Source organism: Chrysochloris asiatica, unplaced genomic scaffold (genome assembly GCF_000296735.1).
Source record: "Chrysochloris asiatica unplaced genomic scaffold, ChrAsi1.0 scaffold00286, whole genome shotgun sequence".
In the NCBI taxonomy this organism is placed as follows: Eukaryota; Metazoa; Chordata; class Mammalia; order Afrosoricida; family Chrysochloridae; genus Chrysochloris; species Chrysochloris asiatica.
In genome coordinates, this window is record NW_006408804.1 from 275,890 (window position 1) to 289,298 (window position 13,409).

General features: G+C 36.9%; 1 protein-coding gene across 1 annotated transcript in view; it reads left to right on the forward strand.

The window, feature by feature from the left end:
• The first annotated feature begins 1,761 nt into the window (after positions 1-1,761).
• LCA5 (Leber congenital amaurosis 5) overlaps positions 1,762-13,409 on the forward strand; it is an 85,504-nt gene continuing 73,856 nt past the window's right edge. Inside the window, exons 1-2 of the mRNA XM_006874561.1 lie at positions 1,762-1,960; positions 9,238-9,767. Coding sequence (XP_006874623.1) covers positions 1,762-1,960; positions 9,238-9,767 — 729 coding nt within the window. The remainder of the gene's footprint in view (positions 1,961-9,237; positions 9,768-13,409) is intronic.

The following is a 13,409-nucleotide window of genomic DNA, read 5'->3' on the forward strand; positions in this document are numbered from 1 at the left end:
GTTCAAACCCATTAGCCATTCCTCAAAAATCCTATTCAGGGTCACTATGAGTTAGAACCCACTGGATGACACTTAACAACATGTGCATTTATTTGATGCTTGGAGAGAGTGAGAACATGTACATAGGCGTGGCAGGTAATCTTATTTCGTGGGTTCTCCCCTTTGCCATAAAAAGTTGGACTGCAATTCTGACTGATTGTTGTTGTTAAGTGTCTTTGAACAAACCTGTATAGGGTTTCCTAAGGGTGGCTGGTGGGTTTGAACTGCCAACCTTGTGGTTTTCAGCCCTGTGCTTATCCTACAGCACCATACCAGTGCTCCTCACAGTGCCACTCCAGGACTCTGACTTAGATGGCTAAATCATAGGAAGCTACTTGCTGATTCATGCATATAAATAAAATTAATCCTCATTGATACCACGTATCAGCTTTAACTATAGTATCAAAATTCAGATCGAAAGTCTTTGATAGTATGCAAGTCCAAATTTATTGAGCATCTTTTATTTGTCAGAATTCATGGGTCACCAATGTCCACAGTATATTCTGTGAAAAAATATAATGTGATTTAGACATTGTGTGAATGCCATAGTATATGCAGGCAGTTCCCGCATTTTTGCAAATGAGTTCCTAAGTCTTTTTGACTGGAATATGTATGTTAAGTCAGAATGGTTTGTATCTAATATTAGATGTTTCTTTTAGAATGTAATTATGTCTTTCCATGTATAAAAACATTAAAGAAATAATTCCAGATACACTAAAACAATTTAAAGTAATAATTGTTGTTGTTGTTATGTGCTGTGGAATCGGTTGTGACTCATAGTGACCCTGTACACAGTTTCCAAGGCTGTAAATCTTTACGGGAGCAGAAAGCCTCATCTTTCTCCCATGGAACAGCTGGTAGTTTTGAACTGCTGACCATGAGATTCGCAGCCCGATTCGTAACCACTACGCCACCAGAACTCCTTAAAGTAATAATACAGTAATAATAGTGTTTCGATGCACATCACAAAGCAATGCCTGTTAGGTATTAAAAATCATTGTGTGTACTTCAAACTTAATTGGCTATATGCAAGATGGGACCCACAGATTATATGTGGTCAGACATTGCCTGAGTGGTTGTTATTTGGCAAATGTAAGTATGGTAGCCATTTTTCTGGCATGTTTGCAAATGATTTTTCTTTTGGTTTACTTGTTTATTTTTACATACTTTAATTGTACACCGCTCCCCTGAAATCAGAGATTTGATTATTGTTGCCTATTAAATATCAACACTTGTGTTTACTACAAATGTTAAGGTTCAAGGAGTGAAGCAAATTTAGTTAACATTTATTGAGAAGTATTTTCATAATCAGATGCTTTACACATTAATTTTTATTTAAATAGGCTATGACAACATCTTTTCTTCAATTATTATAAATAGCTATGTGAAAATAAAGATAAAATTGTATATATTTTTTGTAGAAATATAAAAAGTATGTTTTGCTTTTAGTAAACTCCTCATCAGTAGAAATCTAAAGGTAGACCATTTCATGACTATTTGATGAGTCTCCTTCCCCTTCCTTATTTATAGTGAGGAAAAGTGTGTCTTCTGGTTGCTAATATGAATTTTCAACTGCTGGATATTTGGAGAATTCAGATTGCACAGAAATGAATATTATCCCCAGGATCTGAAGACTATAAACATGCTTTTCAGTGTTGTCATGGACTTTTCAGGAGAAAAGAATCTTTGACATTATGTGAAACAAGACCATTTTTCAGAACAATGGGGGAAAGAGCAGACAGTCCAGATACTAATCAAGAAAGAAATTCAGACAAACACCATTACTCTTACTGCGTATCTGATTGTGAAACTACACCACAGTCTTCTGACCAGTCTTCAGTGGTCAGCGCCTCTTCACCTACAAGTGTTAAGGAAAAAAATCCTAAAAGGCACCTTTCAGATAGCCAAGTGCCTCAGCAAGGTATGTATTCTTTAAGACGAGGCCATGGACTTAATTAACGTTTTTTTTGAGAAAATAAAAGGAAAGAAGTTCTTTTACTGGTATACTGTTATATATCAGGAAATGGGTTGATACATCTTTTGAACAGGATTTTTAAAATAAATTTATATAAAGGTTACTTATGATACTGTATATTGCTCTTTGTTATAGTTGAAGTCGTTACAATATGCAGAAAAAAAATAACAGCTGAAACTTCTCATTTTGTTTTCTCTTCCTAAGTAAATGCTTGTCATGGGGTTTCTTAGGGTACTGTACAGGCAAAAAAAAACCCAAAAACTAAAAACAAATTATAAAACATTAATATTTTTCTATATTTTCTTTCTTAAAAGTAGTGGAAAGCATTGATATGAAGTAGTTAAGTGACATTTTAATAGGTTGAGTAAAAATACTTCATCTAAGTAAATCAGTGGTTCCTGTAAAAACACAAATCTAGAAATAGAATTTGGGGTTTGGATCACTAGTCAAATTATTTTTGTTAAACTATGTTCAAGTTAAAATAGGATTGATCATTAGAAATAATTATTTTTAAAATGTTACCAGTCTGGAACTTAGCATTAATGCATGCTTACTGGTAGTGTAGTGGTTTCGAATCAGGCTGCGAACCTCAAGGTCAGCAGTTCGAAACTACCAGCTGTTCCATAGGAGAAAGATGAGGCTTTCTGCTCCCATAAAGATTTGCAGCCTCGGAAACCCTGTACAGGGTTGCTATGAGTTGGAAATGACTCCATGGCACGTAACCACCTATGTTATAATGCAATGGACTGCAAGGTCAGTTTGAACCGCAAGGTGAATGGTTCAAACCCACCAGCTGCTCCTCAGAAACCCTATATAGGGTCACTGTGGGTCAGAACCAACTCTACAGCACTTAACAACAACAATAACAACACCTAATTTATAATAGAATCCTGGTGTGGCGGCACTGTAGGATAAACTCTAGACTGCTAACCACAAAGTCACAGTTCAAACCCACCATTTGCTTCTCAGAAGCCCTGTATAGTTGGATCCATTGACAACAATAACAACATCTATTCTGTAAATCTATTCTCCATCTTATTCAATTTACTGTTCACGAAAACCCCAGTGTATTTGACAACAAAAATGATTGAAAGTATGTCATAGAAAAATAAGCTATGGCAAATGAAGGGTTTGGGTCAGTAAGTGCAACAGGTTATATATAATAGTAACAGCTATCAGTCGGAACAGACTCGATGGCACACGACAACTCCAATTAGATTAAGGAGTTTTGCTGGCATAGTGGACTGTGCTTTGGGCTCTAATCACAAAGTCAGTAGTTCGAATCTACTAGCTGTTCCCAGGCAGAAAGATGAGATTTTCTGCTCGTGTAAAGTTTTAAAGCTTCAAAAACCTTACGTAATATTACTATGAGTTGGAACTGAAACGTTGCATAATTAGATTTATTTTCATAAATTTTTACTTTGATAAATATTTGCTTATTAAAAATTACAAAGAATATACATACATTTTGAAGGCATTCTTTTTGTCAATTTCCTACCTACCTCTTGTTGTTGTTGTTATGTGCCGTGTAGTCGGTTCTGTCTCATAGCAACCCTGTACAGGGTTTCCAAGGCTGTAAATCTTTACAGGAGCAGAAAGCCTCATCTTACTCCTACGGAACAGCTGGTAGTTTCGAACTGCTGACCTAGAGATTAGCAGCCTGATTCGTAACCACTATGCTACCAGAGTTCCTTCTTAGAAATGTCTCTCTTTTTTTTTTTGAAAGTACAAAGCTGCAAGTTTTATGGTCTCTATTTTGAAACCTGTCTCATTTGAGGGTCTCCCATTCTGATTTTGTGGTTGAAAGCATCACTGATACTAAATTTTACTATACAGTTATAAACAAAAAGTCCTTAAGGATCAAACTTTAGAAAATAGCTTTTTTATTTCCAAGACATAATTTACATAGTTAGGATAATGTTGTTGTTATTAAGTGCCTTAGAGTTGGTTCCGACTCATGGTTTCCAAGGAACTACAAACCTTGGTAGTTAGCAATCCAGTGCTTATCCTACAGTGCCACACCAGGACTCCAAAATAGTATTGGTGGTGGTGGTGTGCCAAGGAGTTGGTTCTGACTCATAGCGACATTGTATAGGAGTTCAGAGGCTGTACATCATAATGAAAGCAGAAAGGCTCATCTTTTCTCCCACTGAGCAGCTGGTAGATTAGAACTGCTGACCAGGTCTCCACAACAGGAAAGGAATCCTTTAATTTTTTTCTCTTTCCCTAAAAGCAACTTAGATAACCCAAAGAATGAGTTAGAACTTCTTAATAAGCCTTAGCTTATTTGAGAAAAAGTTGTGAAAAACATTTAACCATCACCCAGAAAAATTTCAGATGTTGTCTTCAGTCGGACTTACTACTTTTTGGTCTGCAGTTTCTTCTAAATTAAAATGTGTGGTGGTTTGTCTGCCTTAGATGAAATAACAGGGCTATGTTTATTTCCTAGGGCTTCTATAACAAAATACCACAAACTGGGTGGTTTAAAATAGCAGAAATTTACTCTCTTCCAGTTTAGTATTCTGTTGTTGTTAAGTGTCATTGAGTTGGTTGACACTGTATAGAGTTTCTGAGGAGCAGCTGGTGGATTTTAACCACTGACCTGTGGTTAGCAGACCAGTGCTTATCCTATAGTGTTACACCAGGGCTCCAGAAGTAAAGAACTAACCTAACCTCCCAAAAGACAGAATTGATCTGTTGCTAGGTAGCTACAGGTTTGAAGCCTGCAACCCAGACCACTGAGGATCTGAAATCAGGGTGTTGACCATGTTGATTCCTTTGAGAGACTCTGAGAAAATATCTGTCCCATGCCCCACTCCTAGCTACTGATGGCTGCTGGCAATCTTTGGTATTCCCTGTCTTATAAAACTCTTGCCCCTGTGTATCTGTGTCCAAATTTTCTTTGTCTTATAAGAACACCAGTCATTGGATTAGAGCCCATCCTATCCATTGTAGCCTCATTTCAACTTGAGTTACATCTGCCAATACCCTATTACCAAATAAGCTCACATTCGTAGGGACTGAGGGTTAGGATTTCACTGATATTTTAGGACAGAAGTAGGGAACATCCTGCCCATGGGCTGTATGAGCCTGCAAAATCATTTGGTCTGGCCCTACCAAGGCAACTACAAGCGAGACTAGAAATTAAATAAATCTTGGAACTTTTTCTCACAGTCACATAAATTTATATTAAGTGACGTTATAAATGTTCAAATGACCCTTGGCAGAAAAAAGGTTCCCCATCCCTGTTTTCGGATAACACAATTCAACCAAGAACTAAGGGCAAACTGAAACCTTTCCTTATACATTAAACATTTCTTTAAACTATAGTCACCAGTAATAGTAAACTAAGGCAGAATGGTATGTTTAAAATTTAAGTCTTCAGTACTTGAATTTGAAAGGCTGTTTGATTGCTGCCTTCCTTTCCCTTTTTAAATTATCAACATATTTAAAAAAAATTAATTTTCTGATAATTTTCTGTACAATGATAAAATTGATTATATATATATTTGAATAATACATACTCATATTTAGTATACGTCCTACTCATATTTTGAGCAGTGGCTCTGTAGGATAAGCACTGGACTGTAAACCAGAAGCTTGGCAGTTTAAGCCCACCAGTTGCTCTATGGGAGAAAGATGTGGCTTTCTGCCCCCACAAAGATTTGCAGCTTAGGAAACCCTATGCAGGTTCCTTACTATGAGTCGAAAGCAACTCAATGGCACTTAACAGCAACACTCATATTTTATCAATAATATAAACATATCCCCTTTTGGAGGGGTAGATACATAGTTTATATTTACTATATGCTTTTAAAAATGAGCCATATTTTGTTTTTAATACCTGAAAGTAGAAAAAAAATACTCTTCACCCACTTTTTATTGATGACTTAACAAGGAAATAAAGAGTATCATACAAGACAGTCTTCTTCTCAGTGCTGTTAGTACTATATTTGATCTTGATAGGTTTAAAAATGAAAATAAAAGATAAGACAATTTTTTTTTGTTCTAGTTAAATGTACTTTGTTATTTTTGAAACTATTGTGAATTGAATGAAGTTTTAGAACAGATCCTCAGTTTAGCATTCAACAAATCATACACTTCGTTTCATCTCAGTGATTACTATCCCCTCCATGTAACAACAGTTCTCCCACCTCCTCCCTGTGGTTCCTGTTTCCATTCTATCCACCTTTCCATCTCTTCTCAATTTTGTCCTTAGATAAATGTTGCCCTTTGATATTGAATAACTGACCATCCCATGATGAGCATACCCTACTAGTGTTGTCACCCCCTATATACCTGTCTACCACTTGTCTAAAAACTGGGCCACAAGGCTGAGTTCTGCTCCAGACTTGAAGGGTGGCCAAGGGCCATAGTTTCAGATTCCTCCAGTCTGAACAAGGGTCATAATCTTTGGGTTCCTCCAGTCTGGTCTAGTACCATAATCTCAGGTTCCTCAGTCTCTTTCTGACCAGCAAACTCATTTTATTTATTTAATATAATTTTTAGTTTTATTCCACATTATCTCCCACTGTAACTAGGACCTTTTAGTGCAATCCCTTTGAGAGCAGTTGTTAGTAGTAGCCAGACACCATCTAGTTCTTTTGGGGCCAGAGTTGTGGAGATTGATGCTCCCGTGTCCCCTTAATCCATTGGACTAACTGATCCATAGTACCTTCAGTTCTTATCACACTTCTTTCGTCTGCATGTGGAGAGACCAGTAACTGCACCTTAGATGGTCTCTCATGACCTTTTAAGATTGCAGTTGCTCAACAAAGTAGGATATAGAACATTGTTTTTGTGGTGGACTATGTTATGCGAGTTGACCATGGTGTCCCCTGAGACTATGGTCCTGAGCCCCCAGGCCCAGCAACTTATTACCTCTAGTAAAATATACTTTTAATGATCAGCTTATATTTATAAAAATTAATGTGCAGATGTTTAAGATGTAAAAATAGTGATTATGGAAACCTTTTTGGTATGGTGCTTTAGGATAAGCACTGGACCGCAAGGTCAGTTTTAACTGCAGGGTTGGTGGTTCAAACTCACCAACTGCTCCTTGGAAATCTTGTACAGAGTTGCTATGAGTCGGAACTGACTTGACAACACTTAACAACAAATAATTCAAATAAAATATTAGAAAATTTTGATTCAGATCCTTTATTAGCTAGGCTGTAACTTGTTGCAATAAAACAAGCTGCTATTTGTATGAAATCTTGTCTATTGAGCAATTTTATTGGGGGAAAAAAACTGACTTGAAAGAAATTAATCTTTGTGTATACATGTTATCATATATAAAGTTTCTGTAATTACAAGAGCGGTATGTAAGTTTCATAATTGTGTGTGTGCACATATATAGTTTTATTAAAACTTTTAATCAGCATGTTGGAAAAGTCAGAAAATTGAAATGGTGGATACTACAGTTTAAGCTTACATTTTTAAAGCAATGTCAAATAAAAATAAAAAGTGAGTCACAAATGCAAGCCACTCAACGAAAAAGATAAACAGGTGAAACACTTTTAGTAATACATTTGATTTAATCCAACACATCTAAAATATTATGTTGTTGTTAAGTACGGTCAAGATGGTTCTGACTCATAGTGACCCTGTATAGGGTTTCTGAGGCTATACATTTTTGTGGTAGCAGAAAGTGTCATCTTTCTCCCACAGAGTGACTGGTAGCTCAAAACGCTAACCTTTGGTTCACAGTCCACTGCTTATCATGTAGAGCCACTGAGCTCCCTAAAATATTATAGTTTCTACATAAAAATAATTGGTCTAGTCCCATGTTAAGTTTCTCATGAGCCATATATGACTTTGTTGTTGTTAAGTGCCATCTCGTCGGTTCCAACCCATAGTGACACTGTATAGGGTTTCCAAGGAGCAGCTGGTGAGCTTGAACTGCTGACTTTGTGCTTTCAAACAACTTTGCAGTCCAGCGAATTAACCAACAGTGCTACATCAGGACTCTATAATGTAAAGTTGTTGTTAAGTGCCGTGGAGTCAGTTCCGACCCATAGCGACCCTGAGCAGGGTTTCCAAGGTTGTAAATCTTTACGGGAGCAGAAAGCCTCATCTTTCTCCCATGAAGCAGCTGGTAGTTTCAAACTGCTAACATTGCGGTTCACAGCCCAATTTGTAAGTAAATATTAATTGTTATTCTGTGTTTGGTTATTTAATAAAATCAGAGTATCCTTGGCTGGCCAGGTAGATCGGGCAAGGTTAGATAGTCTTGTTTTTTGGTTGTTTTTTTTTCTTTACTCTGGAATGCATTTTCTCCTTGAAAAATAATGCAGTCAGTCACCTTGGAGATTTGGAGATTGCTCTCAGATGTGGCAAACTTCCAGATGCTAGGTTTAAGATTAGTAAAGCTTTGTATAAAATCATGATATCATTATTTAAAGTAATATTACTTAAACTAAATAAAAATAATTTCATTCTAAATTTTTTTAAACATTGTGATTTAATATATATATATAATTTAAAGATTTTAGGTCCTTTTATTTTTAGAATGTGAATTTTTGTTTTCTGTTCTCAGATTTTTTTATTTGAATATTACACAAAGGAAATCCTCACAGAAACCATTTAGAATCACTTCTGTACTGTTAAGTGTTTCCATTTCTAGTCACTAATAAAGAGGATGTAAACCATATTTTATTACTAATAAAGAATATTGGTGTAGCACTTTCAGTTTTAAATATTTAACCTTCATAACAACATAGTTATGTAGGTAGAATTATCCTCATTTCATTGGTGTGGACAATAGACATGGAAAGGTTTAATTGAGTTGCTCAAGGAGGTATTAAGTGGTAAACCTTCACATCTTTTCACTGTATAGTATACTGTCATCTTGTTTGCCCAAATAAGAAAAAAGAAAGTAATTTAGAGAAAACAAATTTCTACATTTCAAATAATACCAAACAGCTTGACACAAATGCTTGAATGTCTTTGTATTTATCAGGTGTTTACTATGTACTATGTTGATGCTGATGATGATCTTGTTTGAATCTGTCATCTTATATAGAAAGTTAAAAATGGCTAAAAGCTTGGTATTGCCATCTTTTAAAACAATGTAACATAATTATCATTTTTAATTATTTGGAATATTTTGTAAATATTAGAAATTCCTTTTCTAAAGAAAAGAATATTAAAGAATGTTAGAACAAGTAAATACTATTACATTTGATACAACTTTCTTACCATTATTACTGTATCTTTTTTAGCCACCAGGAAATCAAGCCCTAAAGGTCTACCAAACAGAAAGGGAGTTCGAGTGGGATATCGCTCCCAGAGCCTCAATAGGGAACCTCTTCGGAAAGATCCTGATCTTATTACAAAACGGGTTCTTTCTGCAAGACTGCTAAAAATCAACGAATTGCAGAATGAAGTTACTGAACTCCAGGTCAAGTTAGCTGAGCTGCTAAAAGAAAATAAGGCTTTGAAAAGACTCCAGTACAGACAGGAGAAAGCCCTGAATAAGTTTGAAGATACTGAAAATGAAATCTCACAACTTATACTTCGACATAACAGTGAGATTACAGCACTCAAGGAACGCCTAAGAAAATCTCAAGAGAAAGAACGGGCAACTGAGAAAAGGGTAAAAGATACAGAAGGTGAACTATTTAGGACAAAATTTTCCTTAAAGAAATTGAAAAAGATCTCTGAAGCAAGGCACCTACCTGAACGAGATGATCTGGCAAAGAAACTAGTCTCAGCAGAATTAAAATTAGATGACACTGAGAGAAGAATTAAGGTAAAATATCTAGAACTTCTAATTGTGCTGCCTTGCTTTATTTCTCGTTGAGTATTTAATTTGTTTGGTTTAAATTACTTACTGCAGTTCGGTATTTGCTGTTATTTTTAGTTACTTTTGTGAGTAATAAATTAGAAATTTAAGGTTTCATATTCAAATACAAGATACAGAAGATTGTATTGCATTAAGAGCATGAGTGGTACAGTGGGTCAAGCATAGGACTGCTGACTGAAAGACTGGCCATCCAAACCCATCAGCCATATCCTAGGAGAAAATGAGACAGTTGGCTTCTGTCTAGATTTACAGCATTGTGAGCCCTATGGCGCAATTCTACTCAATTTTATGACTCTCTAAGTTGGAATCAACTTGACAACAGTGGAGGTGGGGGTGTTACAATGATGAATCACAAGTTAATGCATGAATGTTGAACTCCATGATATTTTTAGGCATTTTTGAAAAGTTCTATTTGATTATCTGATAATTTCTCTAAAATTGAAAATAATTCTGTGATCACTGTATTGTGAAACCTAACATTTTGGGCTATTGTGTAAGAAATGTCATTTAAGCAACACTGCCTGTTTTTATTTCTTTGCTTGTTAGTGAATGATTAAATTAGTTATGGTAGGTAAATCTTAGGGGGAAGGGTATGTCCCTACTCCCAAAATAAAAACTGGTATGAGTTGGATAGGAGAGTGTTGAATAACTAGTTTGAGAACACAACATATCTTTCTTTATTTTTATAATTTTTTTTCTTTATTATTTTTTTTAAACTGTTTTATTGCAAATTATGTGATCGTTTACATGGGAGAACATTATTAGCTTTACATTCATCCTATCGTATATCGTTACATTGCCATGATTACAATCCCCTTCATGCATCATCAACCATCCAAAGGGTATAACCCTGCAAGCCTGCCCCCTGGTCATCATCAGCACACAGCCTCTATCCCTGTCTGGGTCTAGAGTTCCCAGCTGCTCCATCTCTCCACGTCATCATCTCTGCCTCCATCTCTGGCGTCACTGTTTCTCTGGGTAGGGCTCCACACTCTGTTCTTCTCCCTTGATAGTCCCAGGAACCTTTGCTCCTGGCCTGCAAAGTCAATCACTCCCTGCCTTTTGCTACAAAATGTCTAGCTTTACATTTCCAACCCTCACAGTCAGTTCTGATAACAATTATTCACTATTGTGCCACATGAGTGCCATCCCCATCTCCTTTCATTAGTCCAGCCCAGACTAGATACTACTCAGTGGAGATTCTACCTTGCTCCGCGCCCTCAATCTAGGCTCCCTCTTGAATGCTTGTAAGCCAGTCACTTCTTGCCTTTGTAGCCCCCCATTTTGGGGATGTTCAAGTTGTCCATCCCTGTCAATCCTGTGTATTGAGGGGATGGGAATGATCCTTGTTGTAAAGATTTGTTCCCTCTTTTGAGCTACTGCATCCATAAGTATAAGTCAAGTTCATCAAATTGTATCAGATTACTCTTTTTTTCTTCTTTTTTCTTCTAGTTGTATTCTGATCAACCATTGAAGCCAGGTCAAGTGTGTATTATCTGCAAGTTTGGGTGTTCTTGTGTATATGCCTTCTCTTCTTATTGGCTGGACGCTTCATTCTCCATGCTGGTCCTCTGTGGCTATGTCACTGACTCTGGGCCCAGGAGTCCTCAGGTCTTGCCATACTGCTGGCCAACCAGGTCTCCACCCAGGTTCACAGGAGTGTATTGAATGTGGTTGGATTTAGCTTGCCGCTTCATTGCTGTTTTTCCCTCACTTCCCCTTATCGGTGACCAACGTGGTCACACAGTCAGAGCACATGTCTGCTCTTGTATCCCCATTGAGTGTTAGTCTTGGAAGGTGGTTTGCCTGAGGGGACCCAGCCGCGTGCCTTGATGTCTCCTGGGGGAGCAACTTGCTTATTCTTGTAGTAGTTAGTAGGATTTTGTTATTGTTTTATATTTTTCCTGTCAGTCTTTCTTTCAAGAAGTATCTTCTGTTCTGGCTGCTTCAGGCTGGTCTGCTTGTCCTTTTCAGTGGAAATTTCCCACTTCAGAAGATTCTAATAGAGTTCAAGATTCCACCTATGGTCTTAATACAACATATCTGTGAAAGATATTTTTCTCTTGAGTTGGAGTAAGGAAAAGAGTACTACCCCATGGCTCTTATGCAGGAAATTCATATTACTTGCCACCAAGTATGTAAAAATACTGCTACTAGGGTTCCAGTTCATATGTGCATGGGTTTATTCCAACCAGCACTTGTTTACCATGCCCCTGCCATCAGTGGTTGGCTGTAGAGAACTTCTCTCAGTAGTACACTTGTTTTGTTCTCGTTAAGGTGCCTTCCAAAAAAAGTCCAATCAAAACAGTTTCTTATGAGGGGTTCTGCTGAGCAAGTGAAAATTCGAGGCAGAGACACCAGCTCAGAAGGTTATGACAACTGTTTTTTGGAATTCTAAAGGGATACGCTATGGGTCGGACCCGACTCGATGGCACTTAACAACAACAACAACAACTCTTGGTATGGAAGAACAGTGGCTCCATACAATAGGCACAGGACTGGGAACCACACGACTGGTGGTTTCTCACACAGCTGTTCTGTGGGAGAAAGATGAGGCTTTCTGCTCGGTAACCCTATACAGGGTCACTAAAGTCAGAACTGACTTGATGGCACTTAACAACAACAACAAATCTTGATATATTTTCTAAAAGGATACAGAACGATTACAGGGGCTTATTAGGATGAAATTTTAAGGAAACTCAAAACTGCGTTGATGAGAAAAAGACCAGGAAAATTGCACCAAGAATATTTTTCTATCTTGACAGTACACCTGCTCATTTTTCAAGCGGGATAAAGGCTGCTTTTTGAGAATTTTGGCTGGGAAATCTTATTCTGTCTACCCTACGGCACTGATCTTGTCCCTTCAGACTTCTTTTTGTCCCCCAAACTCAAAGACATTGAAAAGTAAAAAGATTTGAGCCCTTTGAAGATGCCCACACTACCATTTTGATATGACATCAATTAAAGAATACAGAATTCATTATGGAAGGGTAAGGAGATGGAAAACACTGCCTTAAGGAATTCATGGATAGACCTGGATGGTGGATATGTCAAGAAACGATAGCTTCACATTTTAATATTTTTGTTTAATAGAAGTTTCTGTGATTTTGTAACAATGCTTTTTGACTTTCCCTAATGTATCAAACAGAAACCCTTAGTCAGGTTGATGTTTAGAATCAACAAGTATTTGGAAAGCAATGTTAGGGAAAATTATAGAAATAATGCCTGGTATGAGATCTGTCCAACTAAGAGAAGCTCAGAACTATAAATCCTGGCTTTCTGTAACTTACTAGTTGTTTTTGGTAAGTGCCGCCCAGTCCGTTCTGACATAGTGACCCTGTATAGATTTCCTGAGGAGTGACTGGTGAGTTTGAACTGCTGATATGTGATTTGTTGCAATGTTTCATACTCTAAAATATGCCACGACTGATACACCAATGCTATACCCTAAGGCAGTAAGTAGCTTATTAAATACAGTATACTGAAAAAGTGGTAAAGTTATTCTCTTTTAAAACTCTAGAAATTTATTTTTTTAAAGTTTTTATTATGAATTGAGTGAAAGTTTACAGGGCAGATCATCAGTTTTAC